The sequence below is a fragment of the Equus caballus genome, chromosome 15 (assembly GCF_041296265.1).
Source record: "Equus caballus isolate H_3958 breed thoroughbred chromosome 15, TB-T2T, whole genome shotgun sequence".
Classification (NCBI taxonomy): Eukaryota; Metazoa; Chordata; class Mammalia; order Perissodactyla; family Equidae; genus Equus; species Equus caballus.
In genome coordinates, this window is record NC_091698.1 from 61,907,485 (window position 1) to 61,933,342 (window position 25,858).

Consider the following 25,858-nt stretch of genomic DNA (forward strand, 5'->3'; position numbering starts at 1 on the left):
TGAGCCAACCCTCTATTAAAGTACTTAGAGAAAATATTACTAGATGACAATTAAATGTCAAGTTCAGGTTTCTAATAAAAGTAACATGATAAATGTGTGAACCTACTTTACTAACAAGTATCAAACATTTAAATAATTAATGTTTAGTAAATTTAAAAACAACATGTAGTGGAGTTGGCTATAATAAATGGTGCCCCTTATTTCCCATATTAATCATTTTCTCCCTGCAGGGTGCCTTGTATTGTCTCCTTGGAAATCACAGTGGTGTATGCTTGGCAAACCTTCATGATTGGGACTGTATTGTGCAGACTTGGCCAGCAATTGTTTCTTCTGGGCTTAGCAAAGCAATGTCCCTGGAAAAGCCTTCAATAGTGAGACTGTTTGATGATCTTGCAGAAAAGATTCATCGACAATATGAAACAATTGGCTTGGACTTCACAGTAAGCAAAACCATTCTTTTAATTCAAGTTGTAGTGGAGATACTGCCTTATGGGTTTCTTGCCTTGTTAAAATGCTTTTTATTTTTCTTTTTTCAGTAATAATACTCTTGGCATTTGATTCTCCTGTTTTCTTTAAAAAGCTTTTGTTTCTGTTTCCTTTTTGTACTTTGGTGATGATTACTGTGGATAGCAGGGTAGAATAGGAAGTTGGAGCATGGCCAGGAGAGAGCTAGGTTGTTTTCTATCAAGGGGTCACAGAGAGTTACATTGTTGCATCTACCATTATTCCCTCTCTGTTCGTGGCCTCATTTTTCAAAGAGTTGATTATATTTTAGGAGTTCACTCCTAGTAGCCAAAATCAGAAAAGATTGACCAAAGAGTTCATAATTTATAATGAAGTGAACTAAAATTGGATGATTTGACAAATGAAAAAGTAAGGAGTATGAGTTTCAGTGGTGCTCAAATGGAGAGGTGGAGCAGATCATGTAAGAATTTTCAAGTGTGTATTTACATGCCCATCAGAATTGGGGATAGAGAAAAGAGGTGGGTGCAGTTGAAGCCCCCTCTTCTCTAAAGTGATTATATTTGACATCCACCCTCTGGTTTAAAAACCACTGCTCTAAGTGTAGTCCTTTTCCATAAAACGTAGTCTTGCTATTTGAAATTGTCATTGGATTGTACTTTCTTTTAAAAAAAATTAAAAATTGAGGTATAATTCATATACCAAAAAATTCATGCTTTTAATGCTGTGCTTGTCTATTCACAATAGTATATTCACAGGGTTGTGCAACCGTCACTCAAATTCCAGAACATTTTTATCACTCAAATAGAAACTCTGTGCCCAGTAGCTGTACCCATTCCCCTGTGCTCCTAGCCCCTGGAAGCCACTAATCTACTTTCTTTGTCAATTTACCTATTATGGACATGCCATATAAATGAAATCATACCATATGTGGTCCTGTATATCTGGCTTATTTCACTAAGCATAACGTTGTCAAGATTCATCCATGTTGTAGTGTGTGTCAACACTTCACTTTTTCCCTGGCTTTTCTTTTTAATAAGATTCCAAAGTCATGTGTTGGAATAGCAGAATTACTTCAACGGTCAAAAAACCCCTCTACCAATCAGATAATGCTTAGCTCAGAAGAAATTAAAGAAGGACTTAAACGCCAACAAGACAAGAATGCTGATGCCCTAAGGTAATTATGAATGCCTTCTTATCAAGATGGCTGACATTATAGATAGTAGGTTTAAAATACCTCTAAAATATAGATGCACCATAGCTACCTATTGAAATTGACACATTGATTCTGAAGAAATACAGAAATGTTAGGAGATAATTATTGTTTGGATTTCTGATTGTCACTTTTGGCTATGAAGGTGGAAAATACCCTCTTAAAGTTATCTTAGTATCGTGTCTTTTTTCAATGTGAATTCTCTTTGATTTTTTTTTTTAGGACACATATCAGTCATTACATCCCAATTCAAGTTCAACACATGTATCTCTTCACAGTTCTTACAGTAATTACTTTTTGATCAAATTTATACAGATTTGGTATCAGGATATTAGTAAACTGTTTTTACATTTTTGGAACCAAAGCTCTTCAGTGTAGGCAGGAGCCTCCCTCACTTGATTTTGTCTTTGCCTTATGAATATGCTTATTCACTTTTTTCTAACATGTCCATATAAATAATAAACTCTGAAATTACAGCCTACTTCCTGTGTACCTGGAGCGCCGTATTGTAAATAGACCACTCCTGACTGATTACTACTCACAAATTTGCTTTCGACTGTCCACTCGGGAATAGTTGAGGTGCTCAGCGTACCTAACACTTTTTTTTTGCTTTGTCTTTGCTTTTCTGTTGTTTCCCAGTGTCTCTGTTCACCCATTGGCTTTCACTCTGGCTTGCTTTCACCAGGTCCTTGGCAGTGTATTGATGAGAAGTAAGAAGAGGGTGAATTTGGCCAGAATTTGAGTTTATATTACATTATTTGATGTTGATCTTAGTATTGTATTAAAACAATACATCACCTGAATTTTTTTTTTTTAAGGAACTATGAAAATTTGGTAAACACTTTGCTAGATGGTGTGGAGCAGAGAAATCTGTAAGTGCAAAATTTTTTTAATTCTTCAAGCTTTTATCTTAAATATTATAGGAGGTTTCTACTCTGAAGGTCCTGAATGACTGTTAGAAAGAATTGTTGTCTGATTCATGAATTTAGAAGACCAAGAGGGGAAGTTTGGGGCTAATGATAGGAGCATTGTTCTTCAATGTACCTATTTTAATTCTTGGGAAACTTAAAATTAATGTTTCAAATGTAGGGTTTCTTCTAAAAGTGGTTTTATGAGTGATGTGTTTTGTGATTTTTTTTTTTCTTTCTCCTCCCCTTTTCAGGCCCTGGAAATTTGAACATATAGGCATTGGGCTTCTGTCTCTACTCTTGAGAGATGACCGAGTGTTACCTCTTCGTGCCATACGTTTTTTTGTTGAGAATCTCAACCATGATGCAATTGTAGTTCGAAAGGTAGATACTTTACTTTAGCTACAATCTTGGATTTAAGAATTTTTACCTCACCTCTTCAGACTTTAAATTCTTCACAAACAAGACACACTTAATAGATATCTTGTATTGGTTTGAAATCTACCCCTCTTGGTTCAGAAAAGATAATAAGTCATCCAACAAATACATAAGGACATGCTCAGGTACTCCATTTCAACTCTGGGGATATAGCAGGGAACAAGTTGATAGGTTAGTGGGAAAGACTGATTTTGAAAAATTAATTACAGATATGAAGTGTTACAGGAAGGGGAAGATATCTAAGGATATAATTTTGGTTTTACTCATGAAGTGTTAGAGGTAGGGTGCAAGAAGGACTGTCCTAACCTAGTACATTGGAGAAAACCCTTAGGGAGAAATGTTTAGGCTGAGATTTGAAGAATGAGCAGGTATTGGTTTAACAGAAAAAGGATCAAAGTTTTCTAGGCAGAGACTAGCATGGATGAACGTTCAAGAGTAGGAACTGTGAACAGACTCATTCCAAGTCAGATTTAGCACTCATGTGGCTATACCACCAGATGTTCAGTGGGTGAGGCGTTTCTCTGCTCTTGAAAAAAACAGAATCTAGCTTCTGCTTTGATCAAGGCAGGCAACCATTTAAGAGATTTAAAATTTTTGATATATCTACCCTACCTGTTTCTTTTCTAGATGGCTATCTCAGCTGTTGCTGGTATTTTGAAGCAGCTGAAAAGAACACACAAAAAGCTGACCATCAACCCGTATGAAATCAGTAAGTCCTGCCAAATGTAATTTATAGTGGTTCTCAGTCAAACTGGAAAGTTTCTTTGAAGTATGTAAATCATAGTTCTTGATCGCAGATATTTTTCTGCACAAAGTATAGAAGTACAGAAAGATTTTAATACAAAGTATGAAATAATATAAGGGGAAAACAATTGATTTAATAGAAACAACTGATAAAAAGTTTTTATAAATGATTGAGGGGCTGGCCCCATGGCCGAGTGGTTAAGTTTGCACTCTCTGCTGCAGGCGGCCCACTGTTTTTGTCGGTTCGAATCCTGGGTGCAGACATGGCACCGCTCATTGAGCCACGCTGAGGCAGCGTCCCACATGCCACAATTAGAAGGACCCACAACTAAGAATATACAACTATGTCCTGGGGGGCTTTAGGGAGAAAAAGGAAAAAAAAAATGGATTGATTCTGCGTCTTCCTAATACATGTACCTCTTGCACACACTGAGTATACTTGTCATCCACTTCTTTTTTATTTCACCAACTAAGCAATTATACTACTTATTTGTCAAACTATATTTCAAGGACTTAAAATTTCATTACCATTAATATATCAATATGTAAAATGTTTCTCTCCAGGTGGTAGGATTGGGGCAAGGTTAATTTTCTTCTTTATACCTTACTGTATTATCAGACTTTTTGAATAGTAATCTCATATAGTCAGAAAAAAATAATAAAGTAGTTTGATTTGGGAGGATAAAAATGTCATTTTTATTCCTTTGGCTACCTGTTTTTTACCTCTGGTAACTCCTATGATATTTAAACAGCTGTCTTCAGTTCTCCCCCACTCCTGCTTTTGGGAGGGGAGCATGGTTTGTACCACCATCTTTATTTTGGAACACTGTAAAATGGTGTTAACTAAATGTGAGAAGGACTTTCCTTATACTGCCTACCACTGATCTTGTTTTACCCTCACTTGAAATACGTGTTTTGTAGGTCCCATATTAAATGAATATTTAATGGTTCCAAAAAACAAGTATGTGTGTATAGAATGTCAAAGTACACATGGTAAAATGTTAAAATTTTGGGTATCTGGGTAAAGAGTATATGGGAATTCTTTGAGCTCTGTAAGTCTGAAATTAATTCAAACCTGAGAAGTTTTGACCAAATTGATCCTTTTAATTTTGGTTAAAGGAATGGAGTATGGGTCATACTTGATTTTCTCCCCGTGAATAACTATCCCAACACCATTGAGTGAATAATCCCATCTTTTCCCCTCTGGTTTCAAATGCCTCATATATATGTTGTCTTGCCTTGAACACATTTTAATAGTCTGTTATGATAACAAAGTCACACTAGTACTTTTGATTGAAAGTTGAGAATAATTATTGCATGGATGTTTTTAAGTTCATCAAATGTGATTGTCTTTTCCTTAGGTGGATATCCTAAACCCACCCAAATTCTTGCTGGTGACAGGCCTGATAATCACTGGTTGCATTATGATAGCAAAAGTATACCAAGAAGTAAAAAAGAATGGGAGTCAAGTTACTTTGTAGAAAAAACTCACTGGGGATACTATACCTGGCCACAGTAAGTTGCAACTTGCCGTGCACCCAGCTTATTTTTGATAGAATTTGTCTTATCTTGTTGTCTTTGGATTTCCAGGGAGGTTCAGAGGCACTTGAGGCAGTTAGAGGTACTCTGCCACCAAAGATACATAATCTCTAGCTTTTTTCCTTTTCCTTCTTCCTCTTTTTTTTTTTGCTCCTGCCAGTTCTATGCCTCAATCCTACCTCTTTCCTTGTCTTTCTGCTGAAACCCTTAGACTTCCTTAGTCCCGCCATTATATGTCTAAGGAGTTTGTTAATAGTGGCTCTAAGTTATAATTTCTACCTATTAACACTACACATGCCTAAACCTGCCCAGAGAAATACTTATTTGTGCCTTACTGTTGATTCCAGTAATTTATGTCACTAGGACACAAAAATCTGATAGATTTTTAAGACTGAGACTGTTAGTAATGTACTTGTATCCCCAATTTAGCATCTAATTAGAGTTCATTAAAGGTGCCTTCTAATGCTTTCTATCACTGTAATATATTTTTCCATGTGTATCTCACATATACTCTTACTGTGTAGGAATATGGTTGTCTATGCTGATGTGGAAGAGCAGCCTAAGCTTGGCAGAAGCAGGGAGGATTTGACAGAGGTAAGCGTGCCATTTTCACTGTGTGTAGACACTTACCCTGGTTCAAGTGCATCTTAGTTTTGGCCAGTGGTTTGTTTCAAACTCATTTTATGTTTTTTATCCCAATTCATATATTTCAGTATAGCACTGGGTAAGTACTGATAAATGTATACTCCCTTATTCGTCCTCCCATTCTATTAGGGCCAGTTGGCATGAGTCTTTTTGTGTCCAAGGTTACTCTCAAGTTACCACCCCACTTAGCACTCACTTGGGTACTCCTTTATGTATTTATATACTTGTTTCTTATATCAGTTCCGTCTGCTAACAAGCTTCTTAAAGACAAAGATAATGACTGGCTTTGAGTTTTCTATTGCATATAAATGAGTACGCAGTAAATAGATGTTATAGATTTAAGTCTAAACTCCTTAATCTTTATAGAACTTATTTCTTTATTATTTTGAAAGTTAACTAAGAACTTTTAAGTTTATGTCTTCCTCAGTTAGGTCAATGGTGTTGTAGCTTTTATTTTCTAATTCTGAACAGTTTCCCTTTCAACTTCTGATGTTTTATAAATATGGAAATAATTTGCTGAGGCTTGGTTTACAGTTTGGGGGATTTTCCTAAACTGCACACAACATGGCACAGTAGCGTTGTCTTCATTTCCCAAGCAGAATATTTGTTGGTTTTAATTCACAGTTTGAGCACTGGAATCCAAACCTGAATACCTGAAGGGAAACTAAAGCTATTCTTATGGATTTAGCATTTTTAGGAAACAGTGTTATTTTGGTTCTAGAAATCCTCTATGAGAGCTAAAAATTCTTGAGAACGAAAATAACAGCCTGCTATTGCATATCAAAACTTTACAGTTGAATTTTAATGTTTTCAGAATCATGTTTTTAAATAGAATTTTAACCCTGAATGTTGTTTCTTTTTTTTCAACTTTATAGGCAGAACAGATTATATTTGATCATTTTTCTGATCCTAAATTTGTTGAACAGCTAATTACTTTTCTATCTTTAGAAGACAGAAAAGGAAAAGATAAATTTAATCCTCGACGTTTTTGCCTCTTTAAGGTAACTATGTTATTTATATACCTTCTTCATAAAGCTTAGTGCCTGTCAATTTGTAGGTTCATAAATTTAAAAATATTTGATCAAAGTTTCAGTTGTGTCATCTGCTGTCTTCATCTAAAGTGTCTCGGAAGTTACACGGATCCTATTGATCTTGGCTTAGTAAGGTCTAGGACTCTTTGAAAAACAAAGCTCTTTAGTATTTATCTTAAATATTTGTAATTAGCAGTAGAAGCAAAAAAAGCCCCGCAAGACTATATGCATTGATGTCCTTTTTGATTTTTTTCTGAGATGTGTGTGATATTTTTAAGGTCAGAAACATTATTAATTGTAATTTCATTGATTACGTTTTAATGTGACATGCAAAATGACAGTATTCTTACCATTCTAACTTATGGACATTGTTAAAGCTGTTAGGTTTTAAAAGGACGAACACTTGGAGTTTTTTAAGCACCGTAGTGGTGTAGTGAACAGAAACAAGCATATTATAATTATAATGGAGATGATGGTAGTCATTTGAATACTGAAGAACTTTCTTTTTGATTTGATAGGGTATATTCAGAAATTTTGATGATGCCTTTCTGCCGGTTCTAAAGCCCCATTTAGAACGTTTGGTTGCAGATTCACATGAAAGCACCCAGCGATGTGTTGCAGAAATTATAGCTGGTTTAATCAGAGGCTCTAAACATTGGACATATGAAAAGGTGATGTATTTGTACAGCGTGTTCCCTGTTAAAGCTACATTATCCACTTATGTAGCAATTCCCAACACCTTAGATAGTAATACTTAAAATATGAAATGTTCGATTCCATGTTGCTTTTGAGTATAAGTCACAAACTAGTGGTCTATAGGCGACATTCATTAGCTTTTAAAATCTGAATTATTTGCCAACATTAGGGGAAAAATCAGGATATGTCGTGTAAAAAAGATAGTAGTTTCTCTTGAAAAATAGGAAGACCCTGGAACACTGTTCCCACGTTGTTGCACTGCATCAGTTGGCCGATGCTGCGCATGGCCTGGGTATGTATGATGATGGATGTTACTTTTATACATATACATATATAATATACGTATACAGTAATACGTATATTACTGATACGGTGAAGTTACTTTTCCTGGATTATTGGAGTGTTCTAAAATATAATTTAAATGAGGTATCAGTTTGTGTATTTGTATGTGTATGTTTCCAGGAAAAGATAGTTGAAGAAAAATGTTCTGAGTACCATTAACTTTTTCCTCTGTGGTTTGAGTAGGTGGAGAAGCTTTGGGAGCTTCTGTGCCCTCTGCTTAGAACCGCGTTGTCCAACATTACAGTAGAAACTTACAACGACTGGGGGACTTGTATAGCAACATCCTGTGTAAGTCCTCCTGCTTCCTTTCGTGTCTAACTCCTCTATTCAGACAGTTTCCTTCTCCTCTCAGTACGTCTTGAATCTTGAAATTTCATTCATAGTTTTGTCATCTTGAGTAATGGAGATGGTTCTATTTAGCCTTCCAAATAAGCCTTGAATGATAACTCTAATGTGATTGTTATATTTTCTCTGCCATGGTAATGCGTTTTTAGATTGAATGACAAGTCAAATCATATATCTGTAAATGTGACTTACATCTAGTAAAAGCCAGATGATACAAGGTTATAGTGTTATTTTTGACACTATCTATGTCCATAGCTTGTATACTTTGGTTTAAATCAATCCATTTAGCTAACAACAATTTTCTAACTGTTAGTCTTTCTAACGTATGTTATGATAATACATTTGGATTTGACTTACCTATGATTTTAGTTTGGATTTCTTCCTCTATACTTGTATTTATTTATAATATTTCTAAAATAACAAGATCTGATTTATTTACAGAATTGTAGGACCCATTTTAATTGTTACTTTATTTATTGTCACTTTCCTCTGTTTCAACACAGGAAAGCAGAGATCCCCGGAAACTTCATTGGCTTTTTGAGTTGCTGTTGGAATCACCACTGAGTGGTGAAGGAGGATCCTTTGTAGACGCATGGTAAATAAAAAGAAAACTTAAGAAGTTAACAAAAGATAGCATCTTTATTCTTGATGTGTAGATGCAAGTGAACTCTCTGTACTCCTAAAGGCTAGATAATGTAACTGCTTTCTTCTGGGAGATGGCATGATCAATTTTAATACAACATACGATACTAAATAGAATTATTTCTGAATTGGGAACAGTAGGAGAAATGGAGGCAACCTGAGCAATTCAAACATAAGTTAGATTCAGCTTTCTCCACTGTCACATCTTTTATACCAGGACTGCTTCTTTGCACCATGACGTTATTAACTTCTTTATCAGATCTTCTCAATTTTCACTCTTTCCCATTAGGAAAGAAGAGAGCAATCCTTTTAAGAAACAGTATACTTGGTGGAGCGTGGGGCATAAGGAGCTGGAAAAAATTAATGGATGAGAGAAGGAAATCTAGATAATCTTATTAACAACAACAACAACAACAATAATAATAATTATTGTTGTTGTTGTTGTTGTTGAGGAAGATTTGCCCTGAGCTAACATCTGTGCCAGTCTTCCTTTATTTTTTAGTATGTGAACTGCCAGCACAGCATGGCCACTAACATTGTAGTGTGGATCCCCACCCAGGAACTGAACCTGGGCTGGCTGCCAAAACAGAATGCACTAAACTTAACCCCTAGGCTATGGGGTCGGCCCTAAATCATTATTCTTTTTAATTAGTGAAGAAGCTTCTGATGCTTAGAAATTAATTCAATGAGTATTCTAAAGTTAGTATTTCTTTTGATTGTATAGTAGTGGAGATGAAATGAGAATCCAGAGAAAAATGGCATAGGAAAAATAATAAAATCTTCATGAAGACGCTGTTTTGAATTGTCAGTTTTATTATTTATTAGGTGAGAAAATGAAGCAATTTTAAGTGGAATACAGACATCGTTAATCTATCTTGTCAATACGTAAAGGCAGAGGGGGGCTCTCACACAACTGTGCTGTGCTTTAATTTTAGTCGACTCTATGTGCTGCAAGGTGGCCTTGCCCAGCAAGAGTGGAGAGTGCCTGAGCTATTGCACAGACTACTGAAGTACTTGGAACCCAAACTCACCCAGGTTTACAAAAATGTCAGGGAAAGAATAGGGAGGTAGGTATAACTTTCTCCGTGGTATACCTCTTGGATTCTTTTTATTAAATTAGATATATACTGGTTGTGTTACTGTTGAGTTTCATGGTGCCCTCCTCTTCAAATTTTGTTTTATCTTGTGTTGTGAGACACTAGAAAAGAGGCTCCGAATGTAAAATAGGACAGCAGTGTGCTCACAAGCCAGAGGTGAGCAGTCACACAGCCTGGTTTTTAATACCTCAGAATTACTGGCACAGGGGCAAGAGACTCTCCAGGAATTGTCTTGGGAAAATTTACTTTGGTGGGGTCGTAACTTTTGAACTTTAGTTTTATTGATAATGTGGCATCTCTTCTTACGGTACATATTTTATTTTACAGTGTCCTGACCTACATATTCATGATAGATGTTTCTTTGCCAAACACCGCGCCAACGGCATCCCCTCGTGTCCCTGAGTTTACTGCTAGAATTCTAGAGAAATTGAAACCCCTCATGGATGTGGATGAAGAAATTCAGAACCATGTTATGGAAGAAAATGGAATTGGTGAAGAAGATGAACGAACTCAGGGCATTAAACTCTTAAAAACTAGTGAGTAGCTAAAATTAGTAGAAACTCACTTCAAAACAGACGTATATTTACATAGTCTGGCTGGCTTTTTTCTCCTATGTTTTTTAGTATGGTAAAATGTACATAATATAAAACTTACAGTCCAGTGGCATCAAGTACATCCACGTTGGGCAACCATCACCATCATCTATCTTCACTACTCTTTTCTTCTTACAAAACTGAAACTCTATACCTATTACACAGTATCTCCTCGTTCTCCCTTTCTGCCAGCCTCTGGCAACCACATTCTACTTTCTGTCTCTATGAATTTGCCTATTTTAGGTACCTCGTGTAAGTGGTATCATACTATTTGTTCTTTTGTGAGTGGCCTGTTTCACTTTGCGTAGTGTTTGCAATGTTTATTTATTCATCTGTTGATGGACGTTTAGGTTGTTTACATTGTTTTGGCTGTTGTGAGTAATATGGCTATGAGCATTGGTGTAGAAGTATCTGTTTGAGTCCCTGCTTTTGGTTCTTTTGGTAATTGAAAGTGGAATTGCTAGACCATATGGTAATTCTGTGTTAACTTTTTGAGGAGCCACCAGGCTATTTTCCACAGTGGCTGCGCCATTTTACATTCCAGCCAGCAGTGCTAAAGGCTTTCAGTTTTCCACATCCAAGCTCATGCTTGTTTTCTGTTTTTATGACTACAGCTATCCTAATGGGTGTGAAGAAGGTATCTCGTGGTTTTGATTTGCGTTTCTCTGCTGATTAGTGGTTGAACATCTTTTCATTTGCTTATTTGCAATTTTTGTATCTTCTTTGGAGAAATATCTATTCAAGTCCTTTGCCTGTTTTTGAATTAGGCTGTTTTATTGTTGAGTTGTAGTTCTCTTATAATCTGGATATCAGTCTCCTCTTGATATATGATTTGCAAATATTTTCTCCCATTCCATGGGTTGTCTTTTTCTTCTCTTGATAGTGTCCTGTACTCAGAAGTTTTTAATTTTGATGAAGTCTAATTTATCTGTTTTTTCTTTTGTTGCCTTTGCTTTTGGTGTCATATCCAAGAAATCATTGCCAAATCCAGTGTTGTAAATTTTTCCCTTGTTTTTTTCCACGAGTTTTATAGTTTTGGTTCTTACTTTACGTTTTTAATCCACTCTGAGTTAATTTTTGTATATGGTGTAAGGTAGGGATCCAGCTTTGTTCTTTTGCTCATGGATATCCAGTTTCCCAGCAGCACTTGTTGAAAAGTCTACCATTTCTTTATTGAATAGTCTTGGCACTCTTGTTGAAGATTAATAGGCCATGTATGTGAGTGTTTATTTCTGGGCTCTCTAGTCTATTCTGTTGGTCTATATTCCTGTCATTACCACACTGTTTTGATTACTGTAGCTTTGTGGTGAGTTTTGAGATCTTGAAGTGTGAGTCCTCCAACTTTGTTCTTTTTCAAAACTGTTTGGTTATTGGAGGTGTCCTACTGTTTTTATATCTAAAAATTCTTCAAGGATTCTAAGAATAAGCAACTAACTTAGTCATCGTTTGTGCTGCTTCAGGATTATTGAAGCCTGTTTGTTCTTTTAAGATTTTATTTTTTTAAAGATTTTATTTTTCCTTCATCTCCCCAAAGCCCCCCAGTACATAGTTGTATATTTTAGTCCTGGGTCCTTTTAGTTGCAGCATGTGGGACGCCGCCTCAGCATGGCTTGATGAGTGGTGCTAGGTCCACGCCCAGGATCTGAGCCAGCGAAACCCTGGGCTCTAGGCCACAGAGCCAGCCCCTGAAGGCTAGTTTTACTTGTGCTTGGTGTCAGGTGTTTGGTAGACTGTTAATAATTTGCCAGTTCATTCTTTGAGAGTGGCTTCAGTACCCTAGATTGGGTGACAGCCTTTATTGTGGGTCCTGTCATGCCGCTGATAGGTATCTAATTTGTTTATGGAATAACATAGACGATCTCTTTCTTAACATTGAAGAGCAATCAGAGTGGCTTTCTGACACTAGCATTACATTATTCTACTTGATGGTTTCTAACTGGATAGCAAAGATTGATTCTGTGTGCTTGTTTCCGAATAGTACTGAAATGGCTGATGGCGAGTGCAGGAAGATCCTTCTCTACAGCAGTCAAAGAACAACTTCAGCTTCTGCCTTTGTTTTTTAAGGTAAGTTTATGGCTGAAATTAAGAATGCATCCTCTTCTGACCTTCAAAAGGAATCTATATTTATCATCTGATGGTTGATAGCTTTTCAGACTATGTATGATTTGGTTGGCTCTCTAAGAGGTACAAGAGTCACAGGAAAATCATGAGGCGATAGTGGTTTAATTTTTGTTGAAATAATCTTTTTTATGTTAGGTAAGGGTAGGATTTTGGCCAATACGTGAAAAGTGTACAGACAGAACATTGTTTCGTGGATAGCCAATTTCCATAGCCCAGTTTAAGAAAATACTGGTAGCCAAAAGAAAAGCCACAATGAAATTTTTGAATATTAGCTATTTCTTACTTTTTTATTCAGTGTATAATAAATCTGAAGATCAAAATGTTGAGTGTATTATGTTTATTTTCCAGTGTTAAATGGCACTGTAGTTGGTTCTAACAAATATCTGCAGGAGGTAACTTGTCCCTGGTAATCATATAATGACACTGAAGTTTCACTTGGTGAGAGGTGTAACCTGAGGAGGTTTTAATTACTCATCTTCTCAGAGGATGAAGCTAATAAAACTAAGGTCACAGAGTGATCTATTAGTTTCCAAAATTATAGTTTGCAGTCATGCTATGGTTGTCTGTAGTTGGAAAAACAGCGTAGTCTCATTGCACATTTGGAAGGCTTGGCGCAAAACCTCACCACTACGTGACGATTGTTGGTCAGTACAGTCGTTATCATTTAAGAAGGAAGGCCTGTATTGCTCATTAGCAGATGGCATGCTAAACTTTTGATTGGCTTCAGTATACCTTGTCTTTAGGAAATTTCACAAAGATAAAAACTACTGGTAATTTTCAAAGGATTTACCTCTAAATACTTTTAAGAGTGCTGAGTAGGGCCTGATACCCATGAATACCTCTGAGATCTTACAGGATATAAAGTAGACAGTAGCTGTCTGCGTATGGGTCCTTGTTATTTTGTAGGTCGTTGGTGTAGATAGGGTTTGTCTTTAGGGCAGTAGTGCTCAAACTTTTGTCCACTGCCACATGTGCCCCAGATACAGAACGTGATTGCATGTGTCCATAAATGGATAATGGACAATGAGTGGTGGGATAGCTGGAGTCCCACCCCTTTTCTTTCACTCAAAAAAAAAAAAATTCAGAAAGCAAATATATGAGAGTGGAATTTGTAGAAGGATGATTTGAATTCACTTGAAATTTATGAACAACGTAAATCATTAAAAACTTCTACTGTTCAAGTTTCTGGTGACAGGCCTAACATTTCACCTAAATATACAAATACTGAGGTTGAGAGTCTGCTTTAGGCCACGATGGTGAATGGGGTCTGGAGTAGACAGGCACCACAGCACAGATGAACAAAGTTATTTTGCAGATAGATCAGATGTACAGAGTGAAGATAAAGAGAGGTGTCTGAAAGAAAGTTGTTGTTTGCTAAACTGTAGGAAGAGCACAGAAATACTTGGAGATGAGATCAGAAATTCTGTCTTGGACGTATCTGAGATGTTTATTAGATTTTAAATGAAGTATTATTTATTTATCCTATACCATAAAAAGCAATTTTATATCAATCCCAAAAAAGCCTTGAAATATGTATCAAAGTGAAGGTTTCATTCATTTTTGTATTCTAGTGTAAGAGTCTCCACATTGCTCAAGAGTGAGGGAAGAGGCTCTCCAACCAAGAATAGTTTACACAGCACTGCTTTTGGAGTAAATAGAGACCGAGTTTAAAATTCTGTCTGTGACAGATGCTGCTTTTTTTGTGACCTTGCACAAGCTACTGAACTTCAAAGACTGTCTCTTTGGGTGTAAAGTGTGGGATAATATCAACATCCCTCACAGAGTTGTAACAAGGGACAAATGAGATAAATGCCTGTAAAGCAGAGAGCACAGTGTAAATTATGCACCTTATTCTTTACGTTAGGAGTCTTGAACTGAATTTTAATTTGGACGGATCAAGAGCTGTAATGGTGTAGTGGTCAGGGAGAGAGGGGGGCATGTTTCATCCTGAGTTTCAAACTTCGCTAAATGCTTATCAAAACTCAGCACTGTAGAATAATGCTTTTGTGTACATCAAACTTAGAGAAAAATTTCCAGATATTGTCATAATTGGTATAAAATTACATGCTGTTGATGTCATTTCTTCAGAAAAATTATTTTTCTCAATAATTAGAGGAGAGGAAGACCCTGTAAAATATTCCTTCGCTAACTAAATGGGCAGCATTTTCTACAAGTTAACACAGTTTAATGACGGCCCCCTCCCCCGCCACCCCGCCGCCTTGTTAAAAGAAAAAAGAATTTAAAAGAGGGTGAAGGGAATTTATAGCTTCTTTTTTTAACGTTTTTTTAATAGACTCTCTTAGACTTGAGAGATATACCACCCAGATGCAGTGTGATCATTTTCTTGAACTAGATTCCAAAAAGCCAATTGTAATAACGCATGTATGAAATGATGGGGAAATTTGAACACTACTGAATATTTTTATTTTAACTGTGATGAATTTTTATGTATGCTGTCATGAAAAGTTTTTTTATAAGAGACTTTATCTTTTAGAGATACATAATAAAATATTTGTGGGTGAGGGGCCGGCCCCGTGGCCGATTGGTTAAAGTTCACGTGCTCCGCTGCAGGCGGCCCAGTGTTTTCGTTGGTTCGAATCCTGGGCACGGACATGGCACTGCTCATCAAACCACGCTGAGGTGGCATCCCACATGCCACGACTGGAGGGACCCACAACAAAGAATATACAACTATGTACTGGGGGGCTTTGGGGAGAAAAAGGAAAAAAATAAAATCTTTAAAAAAAAATTTATGGGTGAAATATGTCTAATATTTGCTTCAAATAATTTAATTGGGGAAGGGGAGCCATGGGGAGCAAAAAAGGAAAGGATTATGAGTTTGTCACTATTGAAGAGGTGATTGATGCATGAGGATTCATTGTATTATTCTCTGGTTTTGTATATGTTTGAAATTTTCCAGACAAATTGTTAAAAGTAGAAAAGGTGATTTCTTTTGTGTACGGATGCCTTCGTACTTATTGACTGTTATTTTTCAATTTATGTCTTTGGTTTGTTTTATTGTTTTCCAGATTGCCCCGGTGGAAAATGACAATAGCTATGATGAACTGAAAAGAGATGCAAAGTTATGTTTATCACTGATGTCTCAGGGGTTGCTGTACCCTCATCAAGTGCCTTTGGTGCTTCAGGTGCTCAAACAAGTAAGAATGTATAAAAATATTTATATCTTTTGGTTAGAATTTTGGTTTATCATTCTAAGAATTTCACAAAGTCACCTGCAGGGCACACAATACCTGATACTGATTTTCAATTTGAATTTTCTTTTACTATGAGAGAAGATATATATTGACCAAAGAAACAGACCTAGATTCTGTGCCTGTCTCTGCCACCAACTTCTCTGACCTTGGGCAGGTCACTAACCCCCAAATTTTCTCTGTACACAAAAAGCTAATCATTGAAGCACCTTGGACACAGAGTGCTTATGAGGGGGGAGCATGGTCATTCCCTTTTAACATTTCCCCTTTATTTTATTTATTTCCTTGTCTATGGGTCGAAGGACCTAAGTGATTGTATATTTCCTGGCTGCGTTTTTAGTATACTGTGTGCCCAGCTTTATTCAGGTCATACTATATGTGTTATGTAATATAAAAATGGGCATGTTCCCATGGTTTTCAGATTTTTAAGTTTGATTATCACTTAAAAATATTTTTGAACAACCCAAAATGTTTTGGGGTTTTTTTTGGTAGTGGAATTTAGTAGTTCTCAATCTTGTTTGCTTTCAGTACCCTACCTGCCACTATCAAAAGTAAAATAAAATAATGTGTAACCCTTCAAGGAGTTAGAGTCATTAATTATAAATAATTCCCTCTTTTAAAACTGACTTCTGTGTTCCTTTCCCTTACTGTCAACCATTCGTACATTCTGAATAACTAACTTTACCTGAAATAGCTTGTGCAACCTTTTATATAGAAGGAAATGTAAAACAAGCTTGCTCTAATTATACCTGTGAAAGTAGAGTGATATTAGAAGATTATGTTATTTGTGTGTAATTTTGCTGTCTGTCATCTCATGTTCTTGTCAGCACTGTTTTCATTGTTTCTACTTATGTCTTATTCACAGACAGCAAGGAGCAGTTCTTGGCATGCTAGATATACAGTACTGACCTACCTCCAGACCATGGTATTTTATAATCTCTTTATTTTCCTAAACAATGAGGATGCAGTTAAAGACATCAGGTGGCTGGTTATAAGTCTTTTGGAGGATGAACAGCTAGAGGTAAAATTTAAGTTATAACAAATCAAAATTTAATGAATTTAAAGAAAACCTCTTGCCTCCCCTTCGAAGAAGTATTCACACACTGATAAGATGTGTTTTATTAAAACATAAATTATTAAAAGTAATTTTAACATAGCCCTCTATGATTAGATTTGATACTCTAATCATGATTTCCTATAGTACAAATGGAAACAAACCTTGGGCATGTTCTTGATCTGGCCTCTCTTTGCAGTCAGGCAGATGATATTTGTGAACCAAAGTTTTCTTATCTATGAAATTGCATGTGAAAATACTCTATTTATCTTACTTTTTAAAGAATTAATAGGAATGTGCATGAAGGCAGTTTCAAGAGAATGAAAATCTACACATAGATGCTATTTATCCAGTAGCCTTAAGACAAGATTGTTGTTGTTTTTTTTAATTTTCCTTGGTAGAGAAATTAAAGGCAACTTTTTTGAGCTATATTAATATTTTGTACAAAAAGATAAATCTATTATTTCAGATAGCCTAATGTAAAAACAGCATGTTATAATAAATATGGAATAAGATACCACTTTCTAAATTTGCCTTAGGTAAAGAAAATGTAACTGAAATTTTTATTTTATTTTATGGACTTTATGAGTTTTCCATATAGTGGAGCACTCCCAGTAATTAGAGAATTTATTTGAGAGCACTGAAATTGATTGTGTCCATAGGAAACTGGGAATGGAAATTTCTCCTCCTCTCTAATGAGCCTATTCATTTTGTAATCTAGCTTTCTTGTGTCCAGATATTGTCCAGTCCCTAGGGTACTCACACAGTGGGAAGAACAACTCTGACAGGCCTCAGTTAAAATATTTACAGCTACCTATAAATTTTTTTTAACTAAAGGATTGAAAAGGAAAGATTGAAATCTTGAAAGTCAGCAGTTCCTAACTTTAAATGTTATAGCAGTTGCATTAAAATTTACTGTTTTCTGGACCTTGTTTTAGAACTGTTTTTGTGTGTCTTTGAGGATGAGCTAACATCCGTTGCCAATCCTCTTTTTTTCACTTGAGAAAGATTAGCCCTGAGCTAACATCTGTGCCAGTCTTCCTCTACTTTGTGTGTGGGATGCCTCCACAGCCTGGCTGCTGAGTGGAGTAGGTCCACACCCGGGATCCACACCCATGAACCTAGGCTGCCAAAGTGGAGCACATGGAGCTTGGCCACAGGGCCGGGCCCCCTTATCCATTTTTATAGATTATTTTATATTTTTTTCCCCTGTGGTAGGCTTAAACATAGCTGTTAATATAACCATAACCATGACATTTATTAAAACTACTGTATCATATTTTTAAAATGTGATACTGAATATTGGTAATAATTAGCTAAGCTACTCCTGATAATATTGAAAAAAACTTTGTAATAATCTAAATGAGAACTATTATAAGAAAACTTTTAGATTTAAAGAAAAATTTTTAGAAGTGATAAGAAAAAAACTGTGTTTATGGATAAAAAAGCTAAATACTACTCACCTTACAAAATTAATTATAGACATGTGCAGACCGACCCTTGGAACAAAATATCCCAGAAGTAGACTTTGCTATTGGGAAAGAGAATAATTCAGTTGGAAGTGTTCAGGCAATTTGTTAGCAGTTTGGAGAAAAAGAAAAATCAGTTAGAACATCTCACGCTGAAATATATTCCAGATGTAAAGAAATATACTCCCCCCTTTTTTTAATTAGAGAAAGTAGGACAAATGAATTTGGATATTTATATGAACTTCAAGCAGAGATGATTTTCTAAGGCTTTAAGTTAATAGATGCGACAAATCTGACTATATTAGAAACTCATCAATCTAAATTATCAAGCTTCACACTAGAAAAAACATTGTAGCGTAAGAAAAATCATCAAGGCCTTTGGAGTAGATAGTGATGGTGATATAACATATGTATAAAGACAGTATAAGCAATCAACAGTGGAAAGTCAAACCTCTCAATGATCAGAGAAATGCAAACTTAAAACAATGAGATGTTTTTCACCTACTCTTAATTTACTCTCTGCCCTCAAAAAAAAATTTGTAATGATGATACCCACTGTCGGTAAGGTACAACCAATACTCGACATTAATTTTGTGTCATAGTATGTTAGCCCTGTCTCTTTGAAAAGCAACTGATAGCCACAAAATTAACAATGAAATTATTCATACAATGACATTTAATAATCTAAATTCTTAGAATCTATTCTAAGAAAGTACATTGCAATATGGGAAAATCATATAAATTAAGAATATTTTGGGGCCTGGCCCCGTGGCCAAGTGGTTTAAGTTCGCGTGCTCCACTTCAGCAGCCCAGTTTCACCAGTTCAGATCCTGGCCGCCGACATGGCACCACTCATCAGGCCATGTTGAGGCGGCGTCCCACATGCCACAGCTAGAAGGACCTGCAACTAAAATATACAGCTATGTACTGGGGGGACTTGGGGAGAAAAAGCAGAAAAAAGGAAAATATTTTGTAGCATAGTAGTGAGAAATTGAAAGCATTCTCATCAGTAGTTGAATATAAAAATAAGTCGTGATATGAAAGGAAATAATACAACCAAAGAAGAAGTAGTAAAACGCATTTAATATAATAGTGTAATGAAAGTAGCAAAAAAAAATGTTAAGTACCCCAACCTGTCACATTGAAAAATTAAAAAAAAAACTTTCTGAAGGAATAAATAGCAAAGCATTTGGTTTTTTTTTCAAATTATTATGGCCTATCCTTATGAATATTTAGCAGAAGTTTTTGTGATTTATGAGACATCTTTCTATTGCTTTTTTCCGTCTTCCCAAAACTTGAGTTTCCATTTGAATTTAAAATGGACGGGTATACGCTCTTCATTTAGTATTCTGTAAACTGTGTTTATAGACTGACAAGAGCCTGTGAAATTTATAAGAGGTAAGCTGGATATGAATGTCTACAATATATGCCATTTGTAGAAATTGGTTCTCCACTGTATCTTTATTACCAACAGAAACAACAGCAGCAGTAGTTTTAAGAGATGTAGAGACTAGGAAAAATTTATTTTAATTTCAGGCTCTGGCACCACTTTTACAGTTACAACCCTTATAAGCAGAATTGTCAGTCAGTGGGACAATAATTTATTTATGGAAAAATTTAATTTCATACAAAGAGTTAAGCATTTACTTTCTGTAACCCTAATATAGTGGCTTCCATCCCTTTTCAGGCCACAGACCCTTTGATAAGCTGATGAAATCTCTAGTAAGAAATTGCAGAAGTGCATTTACACAATTGGCATACAGATGTCAGAGGTCCTACCCCAGATCCATCCCACTCTCCCAGCCGCCATCCTTCCACCAGGCTTTATCTAAGAGAGATGATTTTCTCTACAGGTTCGAGAAATGGCTGCTACCACCCTAAGCGGGCTATTACAGTGTAACTTCCTTACCATGGACAGTCCTATGCAGATTCATTTTGAGCAACTTTGCAAAACAAAACTACCGAAGAAAAGAAAGCGAGACCCTGGTTCCGTAGGAGATACAATTCCTTCTGCAGGTAACAGTGCTGGTAGAAAACACTTGTATCCTTTTGGGAGTTAACCAGGCTTACTCAGCAAAGACTTGTATGTGCCTGGGTCTATGCTAGGTACCGGGAATAGTTGTCCCTGCACAAAGAGAAGGCAAGACCTGGAATATAAAAGCTAGAATTGAGATAGATGCAAGGGACCTGTACCCTGCTGCATACAACTGTTACAATGAATGAAGTCTGCACCTACTCCCTTGAAAGCGCTCTATAAAGAGAGCTATCCAGAATTATTTTGGAGGGTCTGAAATATTTCCTTTTAGAATTTATAAACTTATGTGTAGATGTGCTAAGAGAAAAAACTAAATAAAACAAGCCTTGCTTTTTTTGGAGAGGCGATTATTCAGTACTTCACTAGGCCTTTGGTGAGAGGGTGAGAAGAGCCTTACTCTACAGGAGCTTCCAGTGTAAATGAGCATAAAGATAACAGAAGAATAAGATCTGATCACTATGTTATGTTTAAAGAGAAATTTAAATGTGATTGCAAAGAAACATCTGATCTTGCCAATGCTAACTACAGTCACAAGAATATTAGAAAATATGTGGAAAGATCATTAGTAAGTAGGAAGCTTATTGAATTTACAGGAAGTTTGGAATATGAAACTCTTAAGTGCTGATTATAGTCGAGTCTTGATTATATATATAGTTATCTAATAGCAATTTCTAGTAAAATATCAATGTATGTTCTAGTTTCTTTGCTTGAGAACTGTATTTTTTAATAATTAAGTACCAAAGTAGTTTTAGGTCTTCATTATACCAAATGGCATTGTTTACAATTCTGACTACCCCAAATTCCCTTATTCTTCAACTCCTTATCCGCCATGTTTCATGTATACACATATAATACACTTACAAACACATACACACATTCTATCACTAAAGAGAGAATAGAGACCCTGTAGAATATAGACGCATTGCAGTTCTGTTTTGAGAAGTAGAGACATTCCTCGTACATGGCGTGTTTACCTAAGGAACTGATGCATTCTGTGGGGGGTAGTCACATCCAGAATAGTGGGGTCTGATTTTGATTGGAGATTGTTTTAGGATCAGGGATTACACTTTTGCCTGTGGTATGAATTGATCAAAAACGGCATTACTATGTTAGTTTTAGCAAATATACAACACATTTCTGACCTAGAAATAATTATGCTGTCATTGAGGGACAGCTATAGGGTATCTTTAGTGCAGCCCCAAAATCATGTTTTCGATTTGTGTGCATACAGATTCGTTTCAAATGCAGAAATTCACACATTGAAAACAACTAGCATAATCGAAAGCTAATCTATTTCACTGTAACACGTGCAATAGAGTCCTGTAAGTATTTCCATGTATATTTCTGTTTTCTTTGCAGAGTTGGTCAAGCGCCATGCTGGAGTGCTAGGACTTGGTGCATGTGTTCTTTCTAGTCCTTACGATGTTCCCACCTGGATGCCCCAGCTCCTTATGAATCTCAGTGCACATCTGAATGATCCTCAGCCTATTGAGGTAAAATTCTTCCTTGTTAGCTTCTTTCTACACATGTTCTCAGTGATGTTTTGTAAGAAACCATTTATACTAATAATTTCCTATATACTCAGGACTTTCTGCTTTGGTAAAGCTACTACTTCTGCCTCTGCCAGGGCCACGTCTACTAATCGGTGATTATTAAAATCTAGCAGAGACCTTGCTCTCATGTATATTTGAGATTTTTTGGTAGCGGGAAATTATAGCTTCTGTCCTTCCCAGTCCAGTGGAAGTAAAGTATTGTCATTGTTTTCAGGAGAGTTAAGTCCTTATCCTTCTGTTTTACTAGCATTTTATGTCTAGCCGGTGTCTAACTGGGAGCTAATATTAAATAGGAAATTATGATGGTATTATTTAGTGAACACCCATGTTCCTAAATTAAACAACTCAGAAGACCAACGACTTTGTCCTTTTCCCTTTGGTAAAATAGATGTGAGTGTATACTGAAACTGGTTTAATAATGTGGTGTAAGTTTCAGTAGCTTGTCCTAAAGTACAGCTAGTAATTCTAGAGAAGTGAGCTGGGTGGCTTTGCCAAATGAGATTGGCTTGTTGGTATTGTAGCACTCGGTGAAGCGTGAGATCTGAACTCTTGAGTGATTGTTACTTAGCCTCAGTTATCCTAAATATAACCCTAGTTGTTGAGAGAGGTTAAAATAGAATGTCTGTGGGTTGCTTATTCTACAGATGACTGTAAAAAAGACCTTATCCAATTTCCGAAGGACTCACCATGACAACTGGCAAGAACACAAACAGCAGTTCACTGATGACCAGCTGCTTGTTCTCACTGATCTCCTTGTGTCACCATGCTATTATGCATAGAAGGGTAAGTCAGCAAGGTGCTGAGTTTAAGGAAGTCTGACATCCTCAGGCAAATGTCATTGGTTTGATGACTGAGAAGTAGATGTTCCCAATTTTTTTCTTTTTCTGACGTTCTTAGATGTCATTGTTTAAAGATTTTTTTTTTTTAAACATAACTTTTGCTATGGCCAATGGAAGTAAGTTCCCAGAGAATTTTTCCTTCTCTGCTTCAAGTATTAAGCAGAGAATTGATGTGACTGCTTTTGGACCTTTATAAATGAGTAGGCTTAGTAGCCTAGGAATGGTTAGATAAAAGGAAAGAAATCTTATTCTTAGTTCCTTCTGAGTGTGGTCTAGGCATTTTAAGTTGCCCTCAGCACTCTAGGTTCTATACAGTTGTGAGAACATTTCATCTGGATGCTTAAGTATTTATTATCCATTCTGTATTCAAGAGGGAGGACCCAGAGGCTTTCTATTGGGATAGGAAGAATAAAGAAAATTTCATTTAGGGGGCTTAATTTAGAGTTGGATGTCCTGTTGTCTAACTGAAATTTTTTTCCTCCTTGATACAGATGAGTAGTCCTCACTTCAAGCTCTTTTCATCAAAAATTCCAGATCCTCAGGTACCATCTGTGGTGGCTCTCTGCAGGTTTTAAAACTCTGCCTCTGTTGAGCTCTCATCATTTTGGTGGTTTCTGTATTTGGTCTCATTAGTCTGCATTCCACAGGTTCTCAGCTGCCATTTGATTTCCTAACTTGTCTCAAGTGTTTCCAGAATATTGATCACTTTTTCTTTGAGGCATCTGACAAAGCCATAATGTCTCAGACTAGAAATAATTACCCACTATGATCATGGCATCCAAGACCAGACAGAGTGGAAACTCGCTAAAAAACAGTTTACTTGGAATGGAGAGTTCCCATCTGTAATACAGGTCCTGTCATTTCATTCATCTCAAATTATTTTGAATTCTTTCCAAATGGCTGTTGGGTTTTGATGATAGTAGGGCTGTGGGCCATAAATCTGAAGCCTTGAGAGCCTTGGGTCTGGAGAGCCATGAAGAGGGAAGGAAAAGAGGGCAAGTCTTGAACCTAACCAAGGACTTGATGGATTGCTCGACCAAGACACAGAAGCGAATCTGTGTCCCTGTGCTTCCCACAGACTGGAGTTTTTGGTGCTGAATAGAAGAGCAGTTGCTGAAAAACTAGGGGTTTGGTGAATAAATTTTTGATTGTTGTGTGTGTATACAGTGTGTGATTTTGAAAATAAACAGCAACAACAATAAAAACCCTGACTGGTTGATTTTTACCTGAATTCTTTACAAACGTTGTTTGGCCCCCTTTGAAAACTGTTACACTTCACCTAATGGAAGACTGCTGTGCTTGTGAAAAATCTGTAACCTTTTTTTTTCTTTTTATTTTCTTCTCTTTTTTTTGCCTGCAGAATCGTTGAGAGACTAAGAAGTCCTGATATTTAATTGACTTGTTTAATAAATGTTATATAGATGGAAAGACTGTATAAATTGTAGAGATAGCCTTGGCAAGACTTTGTACAGATGCAAGCTTTTACACACCATTGTGTAATTAACTTGTAAAGATTCACAGGTAGCTCTTTATTATAGTGATTTTTGGCTTTTGTACCAATTCAATGCCATTTTTTGTGTTTTTAAATTATTTTCTTTTATCTTTTCATGTTACAAAAGCTGAGGCATGGGGGTTTTATTTGAGTTCATTTATCATTAGAAGGTCTCAATTTTTATGTAACTCTCATGTGAGCATCTCTAATGATGCAGATGCCACATGTTTGCCTATGACAAGTTGATAGAATGCAAGGTATCTTCTAGATTAAAGTAATTCACAGGTCGGTGAATGTCATCTTGCAGCACACCCCGTACAGTCTTCCTTAAAGGAACACTACAGTATATTTTTTAGTATCTATTTGCTGAATGACTCGATGCAGAGGTCCTGGTACAGTATTTAAGTGTCAGCATACACAGGCGTAATCCCTGTATAGAGTAGTGCCAAACCTATTATTTCAATTGTGTAACTAGTTTAAAACCGAATAAATGAATTGTTTTTAACACCCGGCTTTTGTCTTCATTAAGAGGAAAAGACAGTTCTGTAGGCAATGGATTCCTTTTGCATCCACTGATCTGGACCTGTAAATTCATACTGCCTGACCAAAGGGAATTATCTAGATCAAAGCTGTCCAGTACAGTAGCCAATAGCCACGTGTGACTATTTACACTTAAATTAAAAATTCATATCCTCAGTCTCACTGGCCACATTTCAAGTTTCCATCAGTTACTTGTGGCTGGTGGTTTACCCTATTGAGTAGCACAGATGAATAATTTCGTCATCACACCGAGTTGTTTTGGACAGCACTGATACAGATTATTGATTCTCAAATTGATGTGCCCAAGAATCACATGGGGATTTTGTTAAAATGTGATTTTTAACTCATGCTCTCAGTTTGTAATATCGATCCCTGGTCCTGAGACCACACTTTGAGTAGCGAGGCTTTACATTATATTGACCACAAGCAGCTTTTTCTAACTAGGTTGTATGGAATTATGCCTTAGCAAGTTCCTAAAGTGGGAACTTTAAAAAATGTGAGATACTGGGTACCCACTGTGTTCCTCAATCAGAATCTCTCTGGTTGGGGCTCAGGCATTGTTTAAAAGCTTCACAGTGCTTCAGTCGTGCAGCCAAGATTGAGAACGCTGGTGAAGACTCCTAAGGCCCAGTCTAGACCTAAAAACAGGGTACCTTAATCTGTGTCTCCAACATGTTCCCCATGTGATTGTGGCAGCAGGTTTAGAAGTTGCTTGCTACCTTGATACCCCAAACTGGTTATACTGTGAATTATTTAATTCCTTAAATCTTCTACCAGTGGCCTCAAGAATGAAAGTAAGGAGGGAGAGAAAAGGGGTTGGATGGCTACTGTTGTCTGAGATAGTTCTT

The 25,858-nt window shown here is 36.4% G+C and overlaps 1 protein-coding gene across 2 annotated transcripts in view; it reads left to right on the plus strand.

The window, feature by feature from the left end:
• PSME4 (proteasome activator subunit 4) overlaps positions 1-24,975 on the plus strand; it is an 83,558-nt gene extending 58,583 nt beyond the window's left edge. For both annotated transcript variants that reach the window (XM_023619107.2, XM_023619106.2), the window contains 20 exons: positions 231-440; positions 1,503-1,639; positions 2,494-2,547; positions 2,838-2,967; positions 3,649-3,730; positions 5,127-5,280; positions 5,829-5,898; positions 6,825-6,950; positions 7,499-7,651; positions 8,202-8,306; positions 8,867-8,958; positions 9,941-10,072; positions 10,430-10,638; positions 12,674-12,759; positions 15,846-15,974; positions 16,894-17,049; positions 20,405-20,567; positions 21,946-22,079; positions 22,784-22,922; positions 23,470-24,975. In XM_023619107.2, coding sequence (XP_023474875.2) covers positions 231-440; positions 1,503-1,639; positions 2,494-2,547; positions 2,838-2,967; positions 3,649-3,730; positions 5,127-5,280; positions 5,829-5,898; positions 6,825-6,950; positions 7,499-7,651; positions 8,202-8,306; positions 8,867-8,958; positions 9,941-10,072; positions 10,430-10,638; positions 12,674-12,759; positions 15,846-15,974; positions 16,894-17,049; positions 20,405-20,567; positions 21,946-22,079; positions 22,784-22,918 — 2,457 coding nt within the window. In that variant the 3' untranslated portion in view covers positions 22,919-22,922; positions 23,470-24,975. The remainder of the gene's footprint in view (positions 1-230; positions 441-1,502; positions 1,640-2,493; positions 2,548-2,837; positions 2,968-3,648; positions 3,731-5,126; positions 5,281-5,828; positions 5,899-6,824; positions 6,951-7,498; positions 7,652-8,201; positions 8,307-8,866; positions 8,959-9,940; positions 10,073-10,429; positions 10,639-12,673; positions 12,760-15,845; positions 15,975-16,893; positions 17,050-20,404; positions 20,568-21,945; positions 22,080-22,783; positions 22,923-23,469) is intronic.
• Positions 24,976-25,858: the final 883 nt, after the last annotated feature.